A 23,028-nucleotide genomic window follows, 5' to 3' on the forward strand; every position below is an offset into this window, starting at 1 on the left:
TTGTGGAATTCCTTCATATACATTTGTGTGTTCTCCAGCTTCATTTCTATGATCCTCTGTTAATTTTGCATGCAAAGTTATGAGCAGTTAAATAACAGAGTTTGTGTTATTGATGTAATAGTAGCTTAATATAAATAATGCTTTCAAACTGTGAAAAGTCAAGGGAGATTGCATAGCTGATAAAATAAACTGTGTAAATCTTTAGAGGAGAGGGGAGGAAGGTCAGATATATTCTGAGTGTTGCAGAGAGATGAAAGTAGCTGAAGAGATACCCTGCCTCTTAGCTGTGATACATAAAAATGATAAAGAACACCCACTGAAATTGCTTTTTTTCTCTGTTTCTTCCACTAGACTGCATTTCTCCTTAATAATTAGTCCATTTGCCCAAAAAATTAACTGATTACAATAACTAATTGACTGAATACATTTGGTCATTTTGTATCTTTTCAAATGATTCAGCTGTGAAATTGTTTTAGAGAACTGAGTATTTAAAATTGTATTTTTCACCAAGGGATCTATCTTGCTACTTCGGCAAAAGTCCCAGTGACTTCTGTGGGAGGTTTGCCAGAACAGAGCAGACTTTAGTATTCCTTTCATAAGAACCAGGCAGGTGAAAATATTTCTAAGTTTTCAGCATGATGGGGGTTTTTTCTGATGGGGTTTTTTTTTCTGGCACTTTAGTTACAGTAATATCTGGAACTATCTTTGCAGGATGAAAAAGCAGAAGGATTCATCAGTCTACCTGAATTTAAAATTGACAGAGCCAGTGAATGCCGCAAGAAATAGTAAGCATGCTTAAAAATAATGCAGTGATACAGTTAAAAAAGTCCAAAGGACATGACTTTTTTCCTTAAAACGGGGAGATAATGGCCTTTGTTGTAATTGTCATGAGGTTGTGTCACAGAATAAGCTTGTACGAAAAAGGCAAATTAATTTTTTTGTGTTGTGTGTGTCATCTTGCCCAAAGAAGGCTGTTTTTTCACTTCATGAACCACAGTGCTTGACTAGACCAAAATCAATTATGAGCAAGAAGACTGCTTGGCTGCTTCTGTCCCTTTATTTTCCTAGTTTTCATTTCTTTTTTTTTTCCTTTCTGTTTGGGATTGTTGTTTTTTTATTTGTTTGTAAGGGTTTGGAGAGTGTTTGTGTGCTTTATACTCAGTAAAGAGCTTTGAGCATAATACAGAGACCATCCAAATAAGAAAGTCCCCGAGTTTCTGGCCAGACACCAATATTTAATGTAACTCCAAATTAGTTAGTGTCATCTCCAAGTTTGCTGAGACATTATTTCAGTCCTGAGGCAGAGTAAAAAAAAAAAAAAAAAAAAAAAAGTATGACAGTAATTTGTTGGATTTTTGTTATAAGACCTAAAGATCTCAAAGGACATTTCTTCTCACCTGTTAGATTTGTGCCATTGCACAAATCCATTTATTATTTAGATAAATTCAAGTATATGTGGCAATGTGACAGGTGCATGCTCCCGTGGAGATATTTTTAGAGCAATTATTCAGAATTTTTTTGCCTTGCCTTCTAATGATTTGTACAGTTTTTTGAACAAGATTGTAATTGCTGAAATTCATGCAAAACATCATTTTCAAATGTAAAATGATGAGTTGTAGTACCTACAGTTCTGCAGAAAGCACCAACCTTGTATGAGTTGATCTATATCTCTTTATTAGTTGATCTGTATCTCTGAACTCTACACTTCAAGGTGGTCTCAAAGGGCAGAAGATAAAAACTGCATTTAAAAAAAAATAAAATAAAAAAAGATGATTCATTAGCTTGAGCCTGTTGTCCTGTGTCCTTTGGCCAGGTGGCTAAAGTGCTTCATTGTTTCTTTTTACTTGGGGCAGCAGCATAAAGTCAACTCATTTTCCAGAACTGCACCCTGCTTAAATTGATTTGGTTTGGTTTTACTTGGTTTAGTGTCTACTGAACAGCAGCTCATAAAACATGGTTATTAAGATTCTTTGCGTGGGTGACAGATAAAGGGAGAAAACTCACTAAGAATCCCGATGACAGATGCTGTAACAGTTTTAAGAAGTCCAGTTTTAGGTCTCAGTAACTTGATGATGTTCTAAACCGAGCAGATGTTGCTGTACATCTGCTTTGACTTGCATAACACTGTTATGCTGTCATGTGTTAGAGGAATCCCTTCAGTCTCAATCTTAGGTTACCTTCTCTAGCAGTAACTTAGCTGTTACAAATTTCATTTGTCTGATTTCTGAAACATAGATGTGTGTAGATTTGTGTGCACACAGACACGTTTATTGAAAATTGCAAGCATGATAAGCGTGAAAAACGTCATTACCATTTTTCTGAGACACAATTGATTAGAGGGAGAATTATTATGTTACATTATATATATATGTCTGTGTGCATATATATATAAAAAATCCATTATGTCTCAGAAAAATGGTGATGATACTCATCATGTATTATGTTTGCAGTTTTCGTTATTTTCTTTGGGACTGTTACATTTTTTGTTCTTAAGAGACACCTCCAGACTATTCTTAAAATTATTCTTCTCTACCGTAAATTACTCATTATTTCAAATACATTTGCTGGGTCTTCAGGTACTACCATAAATCTTTACTGAACAGGGATTCTTTCTGGTATTCTAATAGTCTTAAAAGAGTCTTTCTAGTAATTTATTTCATATTATGTATGAAATGCAGTAATTCTCTCAGCGCAGTCGTGTTGATTACTTTGGTGGAAAGGAAAGATGAGATGTAATTGCCCATTGCTTAGGATGACCTCATGTACACACTGTTGATTTATGACAGCTTTTCAGAAGTCGATCAGCACATCACATTTTCCTGCTTGAAATGCAGTCATTAGAGTTAAAGGTAATGTCAAAGTCATTGGGATGTGAGAAATCACAAGGGTTGAGAATTTAACTTTTGTATTAAATTAATTGTTTAGTCAGTTTTCTCGTCAGAAAAAAAATTGACAGCTATATGCATAACAGCAAAATCACTCAATACATAAAATTATATCCTTAACTGATGAACTTTATCAAGTTCATCAGTCAAGTACACTGCAAGTGATGGTTGAATTATTTATGCACATAGGAATCAAGGATTATTTAGGAGGGTAGTTGAAGAGCACTTTACTTGGTGAAACCTGGCACAATCCTAAAAGTTGTATGTTCATATACTGTCTGGGGGCATGCAGCAACTCAGAAATATGAACTCATCTCATCCCTTGGTGACCATGAGATCTTGCATTTCAGAAAAATTAGAAGGAGTTGTGCCATTACATTTTTTAATTATGTTTTTCCTCTACAGTGCATTCAAAGCCTGCCATCCTAAGATCAAAAGTTTTTATTTTGCTGCTGAACATCTAGATGATATGAACAGGTAAGGAAATCTAGCAAAGTTCAAGGACCCATTCCTTAAATGTGACACTTCTTGAAGCTACTGATAACGCAGGTATAATGAATTACTTGTTACTCTAAAAAGACAAGTTTAATTGCTGAGACAAATAGGTGCAGAGTAACATTGTTTCTGACTGGCTTTGTATGTTAATCATTCAATTAATGCAAAAATTACCTCTTTTTTGATACAAAGATTTGAAATCTTTAGAAACATGATTCCATGTTTCTAAAAAGAAATAAATAAAGCTTGTGAAACAACATCCAAACACAATTTTCAGAATTCCAGGTTTCTGGAATTGGCCATGTGGCACCTCCAAAGGTGAGGTATCTCCAACTCTGCTTCCTTATATACTCCCAAACACATGTGATGCTTCCTCTGGGAGTCCTTATGTTTCTTGCCCTGGAGGGAATAAGAAGTTGGAGAAAGATTTAAAGAAGTCACTATTTTTTGATGCCAGTCATGAAAAAGGAGTGGGGGTTACAAGTAAAGAATTTTGCAGATTCTCTCTACTTCCATGAATTTTGAAGTGACATTTTGGTTGTATTGGATTTGATAGGGAAAATTTCAGCTCTTCAAAAAAGAACAAGGACTTCAGTCTTAGTTCTTTGTGTATTGAATTTTACTGTATCCATTCTTGGCCACTTGTGCAATTTTTCAGAAAAATGATTGAGACTTCAGCACAAAATAAACACAATTCCTCTTAATTCATTTGAATGGTAAGTTAGAACATGAATCCCATGTTTATTCAAATATTAGGGAGTTTGTTTCATTTATTTTCACAATATAAACTGAAATTAATTAAGTTCAAAATAATATACCATTTTCATCAAATGACAGAGGACACAAACAAAAATCTATTATTGCAACCTGAGAAGTGTTCTATCTTAGATAATGTCTGCTGATATCCTCCCTGACGAAAGTTGTATTTAAAGCAGAGGCAAAAGGAGCTAAAACTGAATGCATAAAACATAGTAAGTCCTATAATGGTGGTTTGATCTCTCCTGTGTGTACCTAGATTCAACCACCTGGCAGAGCACCTTCAGGATACTGCCAGTTCTTTACTGATAGTATTTAGGTGGAAAGGCATGCTGATGCTATACTGTGCCTGCTTTCCTTTAGAAATAGCTGTCTGTTAACATTTTTTCAGAAGTTTGTGCATGACTGAGGCTCACTTCAAAAGTCTCTTCTCAGTTAGAAAACTTAAAGCCTTTTTATTTGTGAAATTTTAGGCTTGCCTTTCCTTGATAATTCTGTCAAGCCAGTCACTCAAAATGCAGTTTGCTGCACAGGAAACAGAATAATGGCATGGTCTGTATACAACATATCCTGAAAAACAGCAATAGCTAAATCATTTCTGTCAGCAGGTCCTCACTCAGTATGACAAGGTGCCTTCTTTTTAAGCATAGAAATTTATATATTTGTTCAGTAATTAGAAAGCAGCAGCAAATGTGCATCAGTATTTTAAAAACATATTGCACAGTGTAGAACCCAGGCATTAGAAGATTTTTATCTTCCCACCACAAATAATCCTTTTATCATATTTTGAAATTAGTGCTTATTAATTCCTTTAGAATGAGCTTAACAAATTTTTGATCTGAGTTATACACATATAAATTCAAACTCTCTCAAGGTCTGTGGAATTACTTGAAATTCTTACATTTGAGTTGCCATCAGAGTCTCACCAAAGAATTTTATTTTTTTTTCTCTTTGTTCAATGGTTTAGAAAAATTCATTCACTTTCACAAATATTCAATTAACTCAATAGATTGGAAAAATGTGACTAAAAAAGGGTCTTTCAAATGCATGGATAATAAAATATTTCCTGTCTAAAAGTATTTTATTATCCTAGATGCCTAGATAAGGTAAAACACAGAATAAAATTATAAAGTTAAATTAATATTCTTTTGATCATTTTATATTCTTTTTTTGTCAAGTTTCTGACATAGATTCTAATTATGTATCAGACAGTCATTTCAGTTTTGTTTATGCTTGAAGCAGTAGAAACAACAGTAGAAAACTGCTAATACATGGACTGACTGAAAATTCGAAATGGATTAATTCCTTCATCCCTTGTATAAAATGATTCAGTTGTTTATATATAAAAAAAGTTTGCCGGCTATGAAGTTTTTGTTTGTGTATATCTACTTGCATAAAATGGGTATTTTAATCTCACGTAACTCTGTCACTGTTCAAATTTTCTTACTACTTTTATGACTGTGCCACACCATCGTGCTGGTAAGGGGTCTGGGGAGCTGTAATCACTGAACTTTGTTGCTGTAGCATCTGAAGTCCCTTTAGTTTATGTGGTCACACCAGCAAAATGTTCTTTTTACCTATGAGCTTTTTCTCTGTGAGAAGGACAGACTGTCCTTTATAGATGCAAAATACTATTATCTAGTGTAAGTGTATGGTCATGGAAACGTGTTGCTTGGAAATTCATTGTTATTCTCTTCACTCTGGTTAAACTGCATTCAGGTACTCACAGATACTCTAAAGGTATCCATGTTCCCATACAGCAAGTTCATCCTATAGTCTTGAGTTTTATGATTAAGGAGAATTTGACACCTTGCTTTGGCTACAAGTGATCTGACTAAAGTGAATTTGACTAAAATTCATTTACCTGAATGTGAGATAAGAGAGAAATGTTTCCTGGTAGTATGTGAGAGAGTACTGTATGTCCTTCCTTACAGAAATTGCAGGTCTGCAGAAAGTCAAGGAGTCTTACTCCTGCTCTATGTGTCATAAAACTGTTTCAATTAAATACTGAAAAGAAATGAATGTGCTGTTCTTAAAAAGAAAAAAAAAGGAAACCTGAATGACTACTGCAGTACCAGTGACACTATATTTATTGTCATACCTAGAAAAAAAAATCTTTTAATTCTCACAAGAAAATTGAAGCTACATTTGCTGTAAAGAAGCAATATTTTCTTGGCCTCTTGCCCTCCAAGGGTTACAGTGCCTACCAGGACACCCACACTGAAGGGAAGGAAGATAAAAATCTTCCCATGTCCTAGGGCTTTGTATCCATTCATATGCATATTAAGAAATGTTTGTGTAGCTGTATGGTTGGAACTTGTGTCCTCAGTGCATTGTAATGCAGGCATTACTCCTCTTCCATTACTACTCTTCTTTGCAGGAGAACTGTACATTTCCCTTCTGATGCAAGTCCAGTGTGTTGCATTTCTCATACAGTTCTAACTTCAATGAACCAGAATTCTGGCCAGGCTTTATTAAAATAATATTAATTCTCTAACCATATCTGAAGAAGCTTTAGCAGCCACATATCAGAAAATATGCAGAAGAAGTCAATACCATGCCTTTAGCTTCCAGACTGGCAAACTGCTAAAAAGCTGTGGTTGTTCACAGTTTACAACCACATCAGTACCTTCTGCTTCGCCCCACAGGCACTGCAGGTCACAGTCCAAACCTCAACACAGATCATGACCTGCAGAAATTCATTAAAGTTGAAGTCAGTCTGCTCTCTCAAGAGAGAGTGAGAGAATGGTACCTATTTCCTGGGCTCTCATTAGGTTGTACTTTTCAGGAAATAATGTTTTTGTGGGAACAGTTTTCTGTGATCTCTGTAGGCAGCATCAATTGACTGTCAGTTAAGTGTTCATTAATTTAATTGTTTACCTGACTAGTAAGCACTCTTACCAGGAAATGTTATCTCATGTTTAGGACAGAATGAAGGACAGGAGAACCTTTATAGCTGTATTGTCTAGTGCTCTGTGGTCAGCAGCCCCACACAGTGGAGTTCATAGGTGGCTGTTCCCCAATGGCAGTGCAGGTGAGGGTGGGAAACCGGGAGTTGAACTGGGAGTGTGAAATCCTGAATAGGTGAGAGGGAAGCAAAGCACCATCCCCACTGTCTGCCATGCCATTTGACAGAGTAAATGCTTCTCATCTTGTGCTGCTTTACCTTTCGGACACACACGAGTCTGTGGCCTTTGTGGTCCCTCTGCAGCATGGGGCCAGAGTACTTAGGGTGAGGTCTCTGCCTCTGTGCCTCTGATTTGAGCTGGCAGCTGAGCTTTATTCCCCAAAGGAGGTCTTCACATACCGAGAATGTGAGCCTAAAAGATAGCTTTGTAGTGGATCATCTTTTGACTTTGAAGATATGAAATCATTGTCTGAGACAAGGTTTGTTGGATTTCTGTTCCTGTGTGCTGCTTGTTTTTACAGCTGTATGGCACTTCCTGACAATTACAACTGAAATTTTAAGTGTCCTCTTCAGCTTCCCTATTCTTTTGGCAGAAATTTTGATTGTGTGATAACGTGAAGTATTCTGCAATCACTTTAGGCGTAAATCCCTAGCTGTCTTCCCAATGTAGAATGATTTATGGACCATTAACTTGCTTTACAGATCAAAAATGTGGTTATTGTTTGTGGAAGGACAGTTGCAGTCAGTGGAAAGTGTCCCTGCCCATACCAGGGGGATTTCTAACTAGAAGATTTTTAAGATCCCTCCAGCAGAAAGCATTCTGTATTTCTCTGACTCCGTGATGACAGGTGTCAATTTTTAGGAAAGTAACTGTATTTTATGACTTGATGCTTGCCCTGCACTGCAGTGTCTTGAAGACAGGCGTGCAGGTGTCATGACAAAGGTGTGTCCTCTGCTGAGACAAACATCCTGTTTTTTGCATGCGGTATGCAAACAAAACCCATCAGGCACAGGTTTCTGCAGCAGGGGTTTCCCCTTCCTGAAGAAAACACAAACCTGACTGGAGTTGTCTTTCTGTATACCCTAGCAGTTAAACTGCAAGCCAGTAGGTTGGCAAACCAGGCCTGTCAAATCCTGACTATGGGATGACTGGAGCAAGTAATTCCAGGTTTACCATGGAATGGACAACACGGGACATTGCCGTGGTGGTTTAAAGCCTCGTTGATGGAGGACCTGATTCAGTGTAAGCATTTGGCTAATGAATACACTGAGAGCCCCATGGGGGAAGAGCACAGGTTGAAACTGCCCTGAACAGACAGTTCAGTGTGTGCTTGGCAACGACAGCCCTACTAGGAGAGAGCAGCAACAGCAATAGCTCATTTTGCTTTTTGGTTTGGGTTTTGGGAGGGTTTTTTTAGTGTTTGGGTGCTGAGGTTTTTTCTATGGTTTTGTTTGGTTGTTTTTTTTTTAATTTGTGAAATTTATTGAATCCCTTTTACGAGACTAAATTGAGATTAAAACCTTAGATGTGAATTGCATTGAAGCAACTCTTTCTCCTTGCATTTCTCTGACACAAACACAAAAGTGAATTCTGATATGCCTCCTTCTCTTTGTACACAGCACTGTAGGTAAGCTCTAAAACATAATGGCATAATTAAACCACAATGTCTGTTTGGGAGTGAACCTGTTCTTTTTACTGCTGTTTTCTGCTCTGTTCCTCTGCTAAGTTGCCAATTCAGGCCTTAAAATATTGCTTAAATCTCTGAAAAGTGGTATTTATTCTTAAGAAATGAGAACAGCAGGAGTATTTGTGTGATGGCATATCTGTGAGCAACAGACTTAACAGCTCTTTGATTATCTCTAAATCCTTTTTTTTTACAGATGTTTGACATCATGCATGGTTTTCCATTTGAAATAAAATCCTTGCTGTGAAAACAGTTTGTTCAACAGCAAAATCATAGATCTTTGGAGGCTCCCTGAATAAGAGTATCAAAGAGAACAGCTGTCTGATATGAAATATAACATAGTCCTTAATCTCCTTCAGATCCTTCTAGTTTTGTTTTTGCTAGAAATGCATACAAAAATTAGGAGGCTGGATCAGTATCACTGCTTTTTTTAATATTATTTCAGATGGCTCAACAGAATTAACATGCTTGCTGCTGGCTATGCAGAAAGAGAGAGGATCAAACAAGAGCAAGGTAATGTGTTGTTATTTTGGTTCTTTCTGTCAGCTCTTATCACAAGTTCATCTGTTCTCTTTTCCCTGCTGTGTATCAGGCCTCATTCTCGTCATCTGAGAGCAAATCACATATGGGTATTGCTGTTATTGCTTTAGAGAATTCCTTCTCTGTCGGGAGTTTGGATTAACTCCTTCGGGCTCTGATCTGCAGAAACTGGATTATTTCTGAGAAGGCTGCAAAAGACAACTAAAAAAGCAGATATACTACCAGGAAGCTCCACTGTGTGGTACCAAGGAATGTGTTCCTTATCAAAAGAAAGTTAAAATCTGGAGGCTAAGAAATTATTTCAAACATTGCATTTGGTGTTTGATTTCACAGAGGGCAAGAGTGCATGAAATTGGTCTTGGGAACAAAACAATTTTTCTAAAGCCTGTTGAGATAATTGGATTTACCCTAAGGACTTTAATTTTAAGGCCACCTAAATTTTGTGATTTCTGCTGGTTTTACTGTATTGCAGTGTGTCCTACAGCCCTCTTGGCATTTGACTTGGAGTTGTAGGGTTACAGCATTTTACATGGGGATTTTTTTACGCCTAATATTTCATGGGTTAAAAAAAGCAGCATATATAAAATAATGCATTGCTTTGCTTTGAGCTGTTGCAGTAGAACCTGTGTTTGCAGACAGAAAAAAGAAAGGGTCAGTCCAATTGTATTGTGGAGGTTGTTTCTTAGAATTGCCAGTGCCATAGATGCCCAGGAGGGTTCCTATCCAAGTATCTGCTTTGGCAAGCAGATCACTTTGGAATTCATGCTCTTTTTAACATATGTACCCAGCAGCAGGCATCAGAAAATTGCAGTGGTCGTGATGATCCAGAGCATATCCAGATGCCTCTCTAACTGCTTCCCACTCAGTCAAAATCCCAGTTTTTAATTCTGTTGCTCTGAGGCCTTCATCAGAAAGATTTTGGGTTTTGGCCCAGAAAACTCATGTCATTTTTGACACCAAGCCCTCTGCATTCACACAGCCCAGGGTAGCAGCACCATGCTTAGTAGTCTTCAGTCATGTTCTTAGTGCCTCACCCAACCTGAAAATCAGTTTGGGAATCCATATTTCCTAAGCAGCACTACAATAACCCGTTTGAAAGAACCTGTGTACCATCCTGTCGTCACTGCCTGAAGAGGCTGTGAACAAGCTCTGAATCTCTGAGTCTTCGAGGAAATCCTCTGTTTTGGCATTCAAAGCCAAATTATGATTTTTACTGACAGTAGGTTGGCACTAGAATTACAATGCCATGTGGGACATTAAGTGAAAAGGTGTATGTTATACTAAGCCTGTCCAAATGCACAATTACACATGATATACCTTTCAAAATCCAGATGGACATGGAGAAATATTTTTGCTACTAAGAAGTCACTGAATAGTAAAATAGGAGATGATCCAGCTAGACATGAGATGATGTGCATTCAGACCTCATGTAGCTCATTATTAAAATGTCTCCCTATTGAAGATAATCAGTGAAACCTCACTGACTATGGAAATTACATCCCAGGCACTGACAGAGTTCTTTATTACCACTCTAACACTGTTCACTCGTGTTGATTTGTTACAGGGAGGTAGGTAGAACTGTATCCTGTTTGTGTTGCTCAGTTGTGTTTGGTGTGGGAGGCAGGATGGCATTCCCCCCTTGCTGCTGTGCACTGTTTGAATGCCTCTGGTGGTTTTCCTGGGCTCCCTGCACAGGGGCTGTTACACAGCTCAGTAGTGTCCCTCATTAGCAGAGGCATGAAGTTAGCTAAGTAAAACCTCTCTATCACTTCAAGCATTTTTGCAGTTATAGAGACTGTGAAGCTGGAATGTTCTGTATTCAGTGACTGTACCATTTGTCATCTGCATATTTGATTTGACAAAAGGTCTTTTATTTCTGTGCGGTTCAGCCCCTTGCAGCAAAGCTTTATAATACCTCTGAAACAATTCAACAGGAGTTGTCAAATCTGTCTCAATTAAGAGTTGAATGGTCCTGAATATAAAGTGCATAAATATATTTCAAGAGCTTCAGAGATGCACGAATCACTGAATTGTGGGTGTACTGCTGAATAAAATGTTACATTCTGTACAGAACAGTTTTATACAGTTTTATAAAAATACCTTCAACTTTTCATATGAAATACAATGCATGTTAGCAATACATCAAGGGACTTCCTTGGATGGAGAAGTTATATACTTTCCAGTCATATAAATCAGAGGGAAAAAATCCCTATTTTATATAAATAGAGTATAATTACTCAGGAAATGGCAGGTTAGTGTTGGTTTATGTATAACATATTCAGTGTGTTAGTCATTGAGAAAACTTTCAAGATATGCCTGGTACATAGAGCTTGTCCATCACTGAATTGGGCACATCTACAGAGAGAAATACAGCAACTGTTTCATAGCATCATACCTGTTTTAGAGAGACTCTAATGAGTCAGTTTCCAAAAAGCGGAAATTTTGTAAATATTGGTGGGACGCCATTTTCATGCATTTTATCTGAAAATTGACCTCTACTACTGCAGAAATATTCAAGACAAGTCCTAGGCTGCCAACAGAATTCCCTGAGTTAAGGTGTGCAAAAGCATCCTGGTACAGTGTTTTCTTGTATGTGGATTTGACAGCAAGAACACCTTCATAGTTTTAGCCAAAATTGGAACCTGCGCTGAGACTGCTGAATTTTGCTTTCAGAATAAAGAGCTGAGCTCCAAGTCTGCAGAAATGTCACTTAACAATGCAGTTCTGACAGGTCTCTCACCACAAATTCCACCATTAGGCTTTGCTGCAGTAGGAACAAACATGCCTACACACCAATATTTTCAAGTGTTTTAAGTTGCTGGAAACAAGTTTTCTTAAAACTAGAATTTATTTAGAAAAAGCGTTTTCAGTGATCTTGTCTTTCATTCACCAGAAATCAATTATCTGCAGATGTCTAGAGACATAACTATTAGGATTTTTTTTTTATTTTCTGGTCATAAAAACTTTATTTATGCAACTTATTTATTATACTTTTAAAGGAGAATGTCTCAGCTGTTAGCTTGCAGGAAGCAAATCAAAAGGCTTGGAGTAAAAAGAATTGCTATTGTGTGGAAAAATTAAATAGATAAATAAGGCTGTCCCCACCAATATTAAAATTTAAAAAAATACAAAACTATAGAGACTCCTGTTTTAAGATGGTGTCGTTTAAAGTTAAGTTTATGTTTTAAGTCTTGAGTAAGATTAAATATGGTAGATCATTGATCGTAAAATACAGTAATCATAATAAAAAAATCATTAAAGACAAAATTACATGTTGTGCCAGCTCGAGTTTTTAGTTTATATCATTTGTGAAGCAGCAATCAATCTTTTTTCCTTGTTCATCAAAGAGAGAGGAGTAAATGATGCACTTCGTTGAACACTTGAGGTGCAGTGAAAATTGCCTGTGATTGATCTGTGAGTAGTCTGAGCTGTAGTGTCCTGTCGTACAATAATTTACCCTAATACTGGAAGGTAATACAGTCAGAAACAAAGTGACAGCAGAAATGTTTCCATAAGTCTTACAATTTGCAAAAATTTAAAGAGTTGTCTGCCTTGAACTGAGTCAGCAGTTAAGTAGGGCTTTCTTGGAGGGAATATTAAGGTTCAGTGTCCTTTTAGTTAGATGCTGTTCTGCTTCAAAAAATATTTGTAATAGAATAAATATAAATTCCATGTAGTTTATTCTTCTATGTGTTTTCCTCTTTAAAATAAACTTGATTTCCTGAAATAATGAAACGTTGCAGCCCATTAAACTTAGCCCACAAAATCTATGTCCTTTATACTGTCTCATCCTTCTTTTTGCACTCTGTTCTTAAATGTCATTGTCATATTTTTCCTTATTATATCACCTTTATGTTCTTGCATGGATAACAGGGCAGCAGCTGTTTTATGAAGCAGATATATGGGTATAAAGTTTTTCTGTCTTGCCTTAAATACAGCTGTTTGTTATTAGAAATTGAATTGAAAAACATGTCTAATTGATAGAGTATAATGGAGAAAATGGGTAGAAAAGTAGCAGTGATTATTTGTATATGCAATGACCCCTACCTGTTTCATTTGCCAGTTGGTTAAATACATTAGTTGATGGTATTTGCAGTCAACAAGACTTGTATTAAGAGTATTCTATATACTTGGTTGCATTTCTAAGGGTGTGCACAAGAGTTAAATTTGTGGCTCATTTTCAGGTTGTTGTCCAGTAGCTCTGTAATGAGACATTGGGTTTGGGATACCCCATAAGGTTTAGAATTTTCGCTTTTCAGATTAAGAGAATTCCAAGTTACAGCAGGTAACAATGACAGCATCAGCATTCTGGTATTTCACTGCCAATAATACCAAAGGAGGAATTTCTAGTTGCTTTTGTGAAAGCAAGTCTCTGATACAAAAACGCAGCAGAATGTGCTGTCAGTTTCTGACCTGATCCCTGCATACCTTGCAGATTACTGGAGCGAGAGTGACAAGGAGGAGGCTGACACCCCGTCAACACCGAAGCAGGACAGTCCCCCGCCCCCGTACGACACCTACCCACGGCCACCCTCGGTGAGTCACCTGCAGTGTCCCTAGGAATGTGTGCCCAAAGTGCCACCTCTGCCTGCTCTCCTCCCTGGGAGCACACACCTAGGCCCAGGATAGTGCTCGACAGTGTGTTTTTAAGCCAGTGCTTGACTTAAGGCATTAGTTAAGCAACACACATTGCAGCCTTCAATGGCCATCATTGCTGTTTTCACTGGATTGTAGAGAACAGGGATTTATAATACCACTTGCTGTACAAAATAAGATGAAGTTAGAGAATTCTTTCTTCTTGTTCTTCATTCATGATGGACAGCTACTCATCCTTGCAATTCCTCACCACCCCCTTATCAACTTTCTGAGAAAATGTTATTGCCTCAGGAGCAACACAGACTCTTCTCTAAGGCTCCAGCAGTTGTGCTGTGAAGCTTTACACTAACAAATTACACTTGAATTTCCAGAGAAATGCCAACATAAAAATAATCTGTCTTGTATTGCAAACAGCGATACCAGGTGTTCTGTTATTGTGAAAGAGTAGATTTCTCTTATAGAGAAATAGGAATTAGAGAAAAAAAAGGGGGATTTTGTTTGGGGTTTTTTTTCCTTTTTTCTCGAAGCAGTTGTTGATGTAAAACTATATTATAGACCTCTAACTTACTCTCCACTGGAAATTTTAACTTTCATCTCTACATACTCAGTGTTAGCTAATGCATCTTACTTGGATATGGCTTTTGGAATGAACAGTTGGGAAATTCAGGGGAAAGAGAGCATTCATGATGTTTAATTTGAAGGCAGTACTTTATCTGACAAAATTACAGATCTTTGAATGACAGTACTTAAGCACTGCAAGCATGATTCCAAAGAAAAGCAAGATAGGATAACAACAGGCATTTGGATAGCACTTTTAAGTTTTTCAATGAATCAGGTACATCTCTTCTAAGTCTTTCCATAGTGCCATGTTCTGCACTATTTTGCGAAGTTTCCTGCTAATTTTCTTGGCTTATTTTATGGATTAAATGACATAGTAAAGATACTTATTATGAATAACTATCAGTATTCGACCTACAGGTGTGACATATACAGACATGGGTATGCATTAAAATTAGGATCAAGACGGGCTATTAGACAAGTCTGCAACTCATTAATGAACCGGCCGCTGCCGGTGCTAATGGGAAGTGTGAGGTTGTTGTTATTAGGCAGTAGGTCTCGGTGTCATTGATCCGAAGGCTGCTCCTTGTTGCCGCTGCAGATGAGCTGCACCAGCCCCTACGTGGAGCCCAAGCACAGCCGCCTGTCGTCCACGGAGACGTCGCAGTCGCAGTCGTCGCACGAGGAGTTCCGCCCGGAGGTGGCGGGCAGCGCCGCCGAGTCCCCGGTGCGCAAGACGGCGAGCCAGCGGCGCTCCTGGCAGGACCTCATTGAGACCCCCCTCACCAGCTCGGGACTGCACTACCTGCAGACGCTGCCGCTGGAGGACTCGGTCTTCTCCGAGGTGGCCGTGGTGTCCCCCGAGCACCGGCGGCAGTCCACCTTGCCCACCCAGAAGTGCCACCTGCAGGACCACTACGGCCCCTTCCCGCTGGTGGAGGGCGAGCGGATGCAGGCGCTGAACGGGAACGGGGGAAAGCCCCGAAGTTTCACCCTGCCTCGGGACAGCGGCTTCAACCACTGCTGCCAGAGCCTCTCGGTCGGGGCTGCCGACCACCACGAGGAAACACAGCAGAAGGAGGTCGAGGAGGAGGAGGAAGAGGAAGGCAAAGCAGCAGAAGAAAATCAGGAAGATAAAAGTAAGTATGGGATATTTCTGTGGCTTTTCAAGTGTCCTGTTTGTGTAGAGGTTGTTTTTCCTTTTTCCTCTCAAAAATCCCCAACAGTCTTTCAACGTCCCCCATGTTTTACCAGGTCCCCCTTGTTGCACACCTCTTTGGTCTGCCTTATGTATGAGGCCTGATAACCAGAGTGCTGCATGATCTCTCACGATCACCAGACATTTCCCTGTAGGCTGGTCACCAGTCACCTTCTGCTAGTAATTCCTAGTTTAAATGGATTTTGCTTCCATGCTTTCTTCACATTTACACTTGTGCAGTATCCTCCTCCACTGGCACACATGCGTTTCAGGGGCATACTTAGTTTCCAGCCAACCACATCTAAGCTGTAAAAACCTGTTGGTAGACCCTGGAGTGTGGAGTCAGGCTGTGATGGTGTAGTATCCAGGCAGGCAGGTCACAAGACATCTCAAAATCTGTAAGAAGTTGAAAAAGAGAGGGTATTTTCCCCAGTTCATCTCATTGTCATTTTTAAAGACATTCAAAAAGCATTTCAAACAAACAAAAAAAATTGTAGAGGACAACTGTGACCAGTGAGACTTAAAAAAAATCATAATGCTGAGTAACTGTCAAGTTACATGGCACATAAACTCCATAGAGATTAGTGCTACTTATCAATAATCCAAATAACCAGGGATTAGAGAAGGTCCCTGCCCCTCCTGGACATGTAAATGCATTTTTGTGTCTGTTTCATGCTCTGTCCTTCACTGTCATTTGTGGAGCTTCTCAGCATGTGCTGCTGGCAAAGTTGAGTCCACACCCAGGTTGTAGGATCAGTCAGTGAGGCCTGCACTCGTGATTTGTGGGGTTACACTGCAGTTAAGTTATCTGAAGTGGCAGAGAAGGCAGGGATAGCCCTTGATGCTCTCCAAGGGTCTCTGCTATCTGTTCCTTCAAATTCAGCTTTTTCACTGCAGTATAGTAGAAAAATGGTTAAGAGAGAGTAAAGGGTAGTGAAAGTTTTGTGTGATTAACTGCCTACCTAAGTTGATTCATTAAAGTTAGCACCTTTGTTGAGCATTAAAATTCATGTGGATGTTATTTAGTATACTTGGGAGAAGTCAAAAGTTTTCCATTGCCCTTATGCTTTAGTCATTGCCTTCTAAACATCTCCAAGTTTTTACTTTCTTCCACTGCTTTGAAAAAACAGTGTTTTCTTCTGCAGATATTAAATTTGATGGCATTAAAAGTTTAAAAAGGCACTATTTCAGTTGTATTCATTCATGAAACTTTGCAAAAAACTGATACATTTATTAGGGTAGTATTAGATTGTTACTGACTGTGAAATGAAGCTGTCTAATTAACAGGGTTAAATTTCATCAACCATGAAGAACATTTTGTCCTATTTTTAGCCAGTTTTGGTTTTCAAATGGGTTTTTACTAATAGCAATATAAAAATTTTGTTTTAAAAGTCCTTAGTGAGAATGGAAAGGGTCCAGGAGACTTTCCACTGGCTTTGCTGTGCTGTTTGGGCACTACTTACAGATACTGTTGCAAGATCTAAGGTTTTAAGTGTTTTAAATCTCAGTTTCAGTGCTCTTTGTGAACCTGGTTGTAGCATTTTATAGCATGCTAATTACTGGTAAAAGGCTAGTGCTTGATTTAATGGACTTGGGCTTTTCTCCATTCTTCTATGCTAATTGCCAGAAATAGGGAACAAAGGTATAATTTTTGAAGTGGTCTCCCTGTATACACATACTTATATTTTGAGTGAGGAGGCTTCCTTGGTTGAAGCTTTAACAAGAGATTATTTTTGAGACACTGATGGCCAGTTAGACAAGTGAAGTGTGCACGATGAGTTGTTGGCCTTGAAATTATGAAACCAAAAGTAAGATATTGTCTTGTCTGTTGAAAAGTTTAAGTGTTGAATTGCTTGTTGCTATGACTGCAATGTTCTGTGTGCAACGCTGACTTTTTCCAGTGCCTTAACCAATAAAAGGCAGGAGGATTTCCTGCAAGTGGCGTTCTTAAGTGCGAAATCTAGTTTCTGAGCTGATGGATTTGCTTATATCTGCTAAGTCACTAACAGGATGGGTGACCTTGTGTGTGCTACCTCACTGCCTCCTTCGCTTCCATTGCTCTGACAAAATGAAACATTGCAGCTGGTTGGAGAAAGGAAATCCTCTCTCTTTCAGAAATGTTTTAACCTCATGTTGAATGTTCTCTCATGTGGTATCAGAATCTTTCAAATATATTTATTTGCCTTCCACGTTTGTGATCCTGACATAGTTCTGGGCTCTTGGACGATTATGTGTGTTCTTGTGTGTACATGTGTGTGTTTTAAAGCTTAATCATTCCTACTGCTTTTTGTGTGGGACAAGAATGCAGCTCCTTTGCTGTTGTCAGATGTCATTGCCAAACGTTTGTTTTCTCAGCTTTCTGTTTTTACATTCTCACTTTTAGAACCATATGAATTTAAATTAAATAGTAAAATGCAGTCCCGTTTCTTCCAACTTCTCTTGCAAAATTGTTTTCAAATAACAACTGCACCACAAACTGGGAGCTCCACACTTCTTTAAGATGCTGTCCCCAGCTGCTATAATTTAACATAATTCTGTTGACTTTGCATGCTGATTTGCTACAATTAAAGGTCTTCTCTCAGTCAGCCACCACTTTATGTCTTAAATAGATATTGCAAGAATTTACTGACCCTGCAAATAGTTCTGTGTATCAGCTCTGGTACAATGCCTAGATATATATGGTAAATTGAAACTATGAGTTGTCTTTTCCTATGTTTATCCGTCAGAACCTAACTTTGTTGTGTGTTCAGTTGCTTCTTTTTGTCCTGTTATATCACATTAACATTGCACTGCTAATCCTTAATGGATTGTTTTATTTCCCAAGTGACTTTTGTGTAAATCATTTAGATGTTCTATATTGACCCCATCCTGTAATGGTCTCTTGCTTTGTAATCAAAGAGGATTCTCTTGTGGGATATTTGAGCTTTTCTATGTGTTTGCTCCTGACTATGCAAATGGAAAACCATGTTCAGACCTGTGGCACCAAGCATGTCCCTTGCTGTGCTGTTCAGAGGCAGCCTGATGAGAGCAGGTTGGAGGCTGTGGCACAGTGTTTGTGTTTCTGTGATTCAGTTCTGAAGGAAGTTGGGCCTTTTCATGTTTGTCTTCTGCTAGTGGGAGGCAATAAAAGGAGACAGCAATGTACCATGACACCAGCACCTCCTTCCCTCTGGCCCCATCTCTGGCTGCACTCTGTGTTTCGACAGATTCTGCCACTTAACGCAAAGAACACTTTTGGAGAGACTGCTTCCAGGTTTTTTTTCCCAGGAAAGCTTGTTTCATTTTTTGCTTTATTTTTTGAAATTATCTTTGATGGTCGTTTTCAAAGACATCTCTGGTCTGTGCATTACTGGTGTTTCAGCATCTAAAAGTAATTAGCTCTCTTCAGGGTGTAGCTGGCTGTTGATCCAGTCAACTTAGCTGCAGAAAAACCTGCACTTTTATTGCGTAGTCCCTGAAAAAGTTTTTGGAGAACAGCAGTGCCTGCGGGAGCCTCAGATGCTGTCATCTGCCCTGAGACTGCTGCGACAGGAGCTCTGCTGCTGCCTCCACGTGCTGCAGGATTGGCTGGGGCTCTTTCCAGGGAACTCACTCCTGGGACCTGCAACAGTGTGGATGGGAGCTTTCCACTGTACTGGCTCCATAAAATTTGTTCAGGGAACATGGAGAGAAAAGCATTGATGTCTGTGTTTGAGTTTGAAAGGGTATTTGCAGCAGGAAGAAATTGCTTAGATTATCTTCACAGTGTTAAACCCCATTTCCTTCTATATTGTTTCTTGCCTCTTTGTTTTGCAAGTTGTCAGTCCTTTTTCTGCACTCTTAAGTACTGTAGTTCTTCCTGACGTGTGTTTAAGGATTTTTTCAGTGCTACTTCATCATCATAATTTTAGAGTACCTTCTATATAGCATGGACAACATTAACAAAGTCTCATATAAATTTTAATGAATCAGTGGCTGCCCTTCTGGGGCAATTAATGACTGGTAGCTGCTTGTTTGCTGGGATGATTTCACCCTCCAGAGTGTTTACAAGACGTGACAGTCTTCCTCATGTGACTTCTGTCACCTTTAAAAGATTTCACAGTGCTTCTGAAGGCTGGGAAGACTCACAGCTATTCCCTGGCATTTTGCTCCATCACCGCAAGCTCTTGTGCAGGTTTGCAGCATCTCCTGGCATCCTGTGCTTAGTCCCGGGCACTCTTGTGGATGCTGCCTCAGAGTAACACAACAGCCTCATGCTCCACTCTCTGAAACTTGCCTTTTGACCCTAAACTACTGAAAACATTTTGTCAAAGGCCTTGGACAAGTGCAGGAGTTAATGTTGGTGTTTTGCAGCTCTGAGGGCTGTCCAGTCCCTGTAAAGGGTTTCAGGAAAGCTTACCTTTATGTCAGGGAGGGCTGGTAACCGAAAGAGGTATCAAATGACTGTGCTGAGGTACCAAGCCTGAGAGGTTTTCTTCTTTTTTTTTTTTTTTTTTCAATAAAAAACTACAAACCAGCAAGAGAATAAGGGACATGGAACAATTTCTCCCATGTTGGAACTTCCCAGTTGCAGAGATGAAATTCAAGGTAGCTGTGCTTTCACAAAATAGGACAGAGGAGCTGAGGACTCCCATGACTAGCAACAAGTATCAAAGCACCAAGAAGGTGTATCCATGGGACATCCTAGGCAGCACTTGCCTTCAAGAAGGAGTTAGTGCTAGTGAAAAATATACTCTGAATAAGGCCAGGTATTTCAAATTCTAAAATACAGGTCTAGGGAGGCTTCCCTCTTTTTAATGAGGAGTCTGTAATGCACGGTGCAAATGGTATATCTCAGAAGGATCAATGTTTCCTAATTAAACACTGTGTTACGAAGTGGTACCCCGTGTACACTTCTAGGTTTTGCTTCTCTGCATTTTAGGTGGAGTGTCTTCACTCCGGCAGGTTTTAGGCAACAGTGGAATGTGGGAGTCAGGATGAATAATGCATAAAGCCTGGATTGCACACACTGGAGTTGATGAGGATGTGTGGCTGAAATTAATAGGGCAGTTTGCTTTTCTGATAGCCTCTTTCCATTTTAGAGAGAACATCATTAGTGATGTCCTGTCATCTGACCCCCTAGTTTTATCCTCCCTGAGAGGCAAGGGAGGAAGTGCTAAGATACTGTATCTTCCCCTCTGGAATTTATGCCCGGGAGTGTCTTAAATAAGCAGAGCTATGAGAAATTGCGGTAATATTTCACATTAGAAGTATTCCATATAAAACTGGTGAATAGCACAAAGTGCAGCACCTTCTGGGACACTAAGGAGGGTGTTATTCTAATTTACTGCATTCACTGTCTGTCCTGTACAACCAAGAGCATTTGCCAAGTTGGGGTTTGGTTTGTTGGTGGTTTTTTTTGCCTGACATCCTCCTAGGCAACACAGCCCATGGATGCTCAGACACTGAAGTAGGCTAATGAAATGTCAGCTTTTTCTGAGCTTTTTTTTTTTGTGATCTGATTTTTCATTCCTAATTCCCATTTGAGCCTTCCTGTGACACCTGACTGGTCATTTGCACTCCTGTGGGCCAAAGACCATCAGCATTTTATGCCTTGTCTACTTGTCCCATTGTGTCTAAGGCACTGTTTTTTGCTGTTAACTCAGATTTAGTTTACCTAAAAATGCTGCCTAATTGTGTTAAAAATATGACTACCTTAGATAAACAACTGGGAGTAGGTATGCTCATTTCCGAGCATGTTCTTTAATTAAAATTTCAAATTTATTAAATAAAGCTTTTTCAATTCTCATATGCAAAAGCAACTCCACTGCAGAAGTCAGTTTGTATTCTAAACAAAAATTATGGGATACAAAACCTCTATATCCTGATTCTAAATTTCAGTTCAAGGGGAAAAATTGCCTGCAGTGTTTGAAAGCCAAATATTGAATCATTTACTGAGTAGCAATTCAGAAAGCAATATGAGCTGTCAACAAAAATAAGAATAGTTTTAATTTTATGCTTGTTAGTGTTTATACATATACATGCATTTTGCCCTACAAATACCTTGTTGCTACATTTAAAATTTTATTTGATTTCTGTTGCCCAGGCTGCTAAAAATGCAAAGGAGAGATGAATTCCTACTTTTCTTTGGGTTTTAATAGCCTTGGGTGTCATTGCCAATAAAGGTCATCTGCTTTTTGCCTGAAATATATGGATTAAATTGTCTTTTTATATGCAAAAAAAGTTCACAAGAGAATTTCTTACATGGCTATTATTCCAAATTGCTTTTTAAGTTTCCTCAGTTCAGTTTCTAAGTTGGGGGCTGTCAATGGAGCTGTGCTGCTCCCTACCAGAGACCCCTTTAGATTGGTAAAATAAGGAATCTACACATGTGAGAATATGTTTCTGGTGGGGCTTTTTAATGCTTTGCATTAATTCTCTTGCCAAGTGTTGTGTAACCAGTCTATTTTACATTTAATTTTTCCACTTCATGGTGTCAGCAAGCTGTCTCTGCTGCTGCCCTGTCTGAGTCTGGCTGCAGAGATGCTCTCCTTGGGAAAAGGTCACTCATAAATGGTAAAACACTTCACAAGCAGCAGTGGGAAGACAGTCCAGATCCTCTAGGGAGGGTTCTGTTTACCCCACTGCTGTTCCTTCCCACTTCATTGGCGTGAAAAGTTTTGGTAGCAATATTAAAAATGCCTCTTTTTTGTGCTTGCTGTTTCCACTCCCTCAATTCTAAATGTGCTTTCAATTCTGAAACTGTAGTCAAAATTCCTAAAAGAACATATGTAGCTTTTTTTAAATCATTTTAGGGATGAAAAGGAAAATCCATCTTTTTTTTTTTTTATTAACCCATAATTTTCCATTGAAAAGAGGGTTTTCTTGTACTAAAATTTAAATTTACATTCATTCGGGTTTCAAACATGAAAAACACACAATTTTAAATATTTTATATAAACCTTCTCACTGAAACCTACCAAAATTGTTTTAAGTACATTCTTAGATTTGACTACTGCAATTTAATTGAAATTTTTCCATGACAAACCCATTTCTCACTGGGATTTTTGCAGAACTGGGATAGTATCTCTTTGAGATATAGCAGGGACTTGGCCTAATCTGAAGGTTTCTAAATGCAAAGGAAACAGAAATCTACAATAAAAAAAGGTAGCTTCCTATCATTTACATGAGAACATTCTTTTGAACTGAATAATTTTAAATTTTCAAAGCTAAAAAGGATTTAACCCTTTCAGTAATCAATGGCAATTAAGTCAGAAGATGATGGCATAGTACCAGTAGGACTAGGGGAACAGAGGAGTACTAAAGTCTTTTCAGAATGTATTCATTACATCTCCAGGTGGTACCATCTGTTGTGTGTGGCTCTCATGTTCTTTCAAGGCAGGCATTAAAACAAGGATGAACTTGAGTCAGTAGGGCTTGGAAGGACAT

At 38.7% G+C, this 23,028-nt stretch overlaps 1 protein-coding gene across 5 annotated transcripts in view; it reads left to right on the top strand.

Moving 5' to 3' along the window:
• The window catches only part of CNKSR2 (connector enhancer of kinase suppressor of Ras 2), a 205,222-nt gene that overhangs the window by 151,455 nt on the left and 30,739 nt on the right, over positions 1-23,028 (top strand). For all 5 annotated transcript variants that reach the window (XM_066313957.1, XM_066313958.1, XM_066313959.1 and 2 more), the window contains 5 exons: positions 712-785; positions 3,291-3,362; positions 9,175-9,242; positions 13,705-13,805; positions 15,025-15,562. In XM_066313957.1, coding sequence (XP_066170054.1) covers positions 712-785; positions 3,291-3,362; positions 9,175-9,242; positions 13,705-13,805; positions 15,025-15,562 — 853 coding nt within the window. The remainder of the gene's footprint in view (positions 1-711; positions 786-3,290; positions 3,363-9,174; positions 9,243-13,704; positions 13,806-15,024; positions 15,563-23,028) is intronic.

The sequence above is a fragment of the Sylvia atricapilla genome, chromosome 2 (assembly GCF_009819655.1).
Source record: "Sylvia atricapilla isolate bSylAtr1 chromosome 2, bSylAtr1.pri, whole genome shotgun sequence".
NCBI classification, from domain to species: Eukaryota; Metazoa; Chordata; class Aves; order Passeriformes; family Sylviidae; genus Sylvia; species Sylvia atricapilla.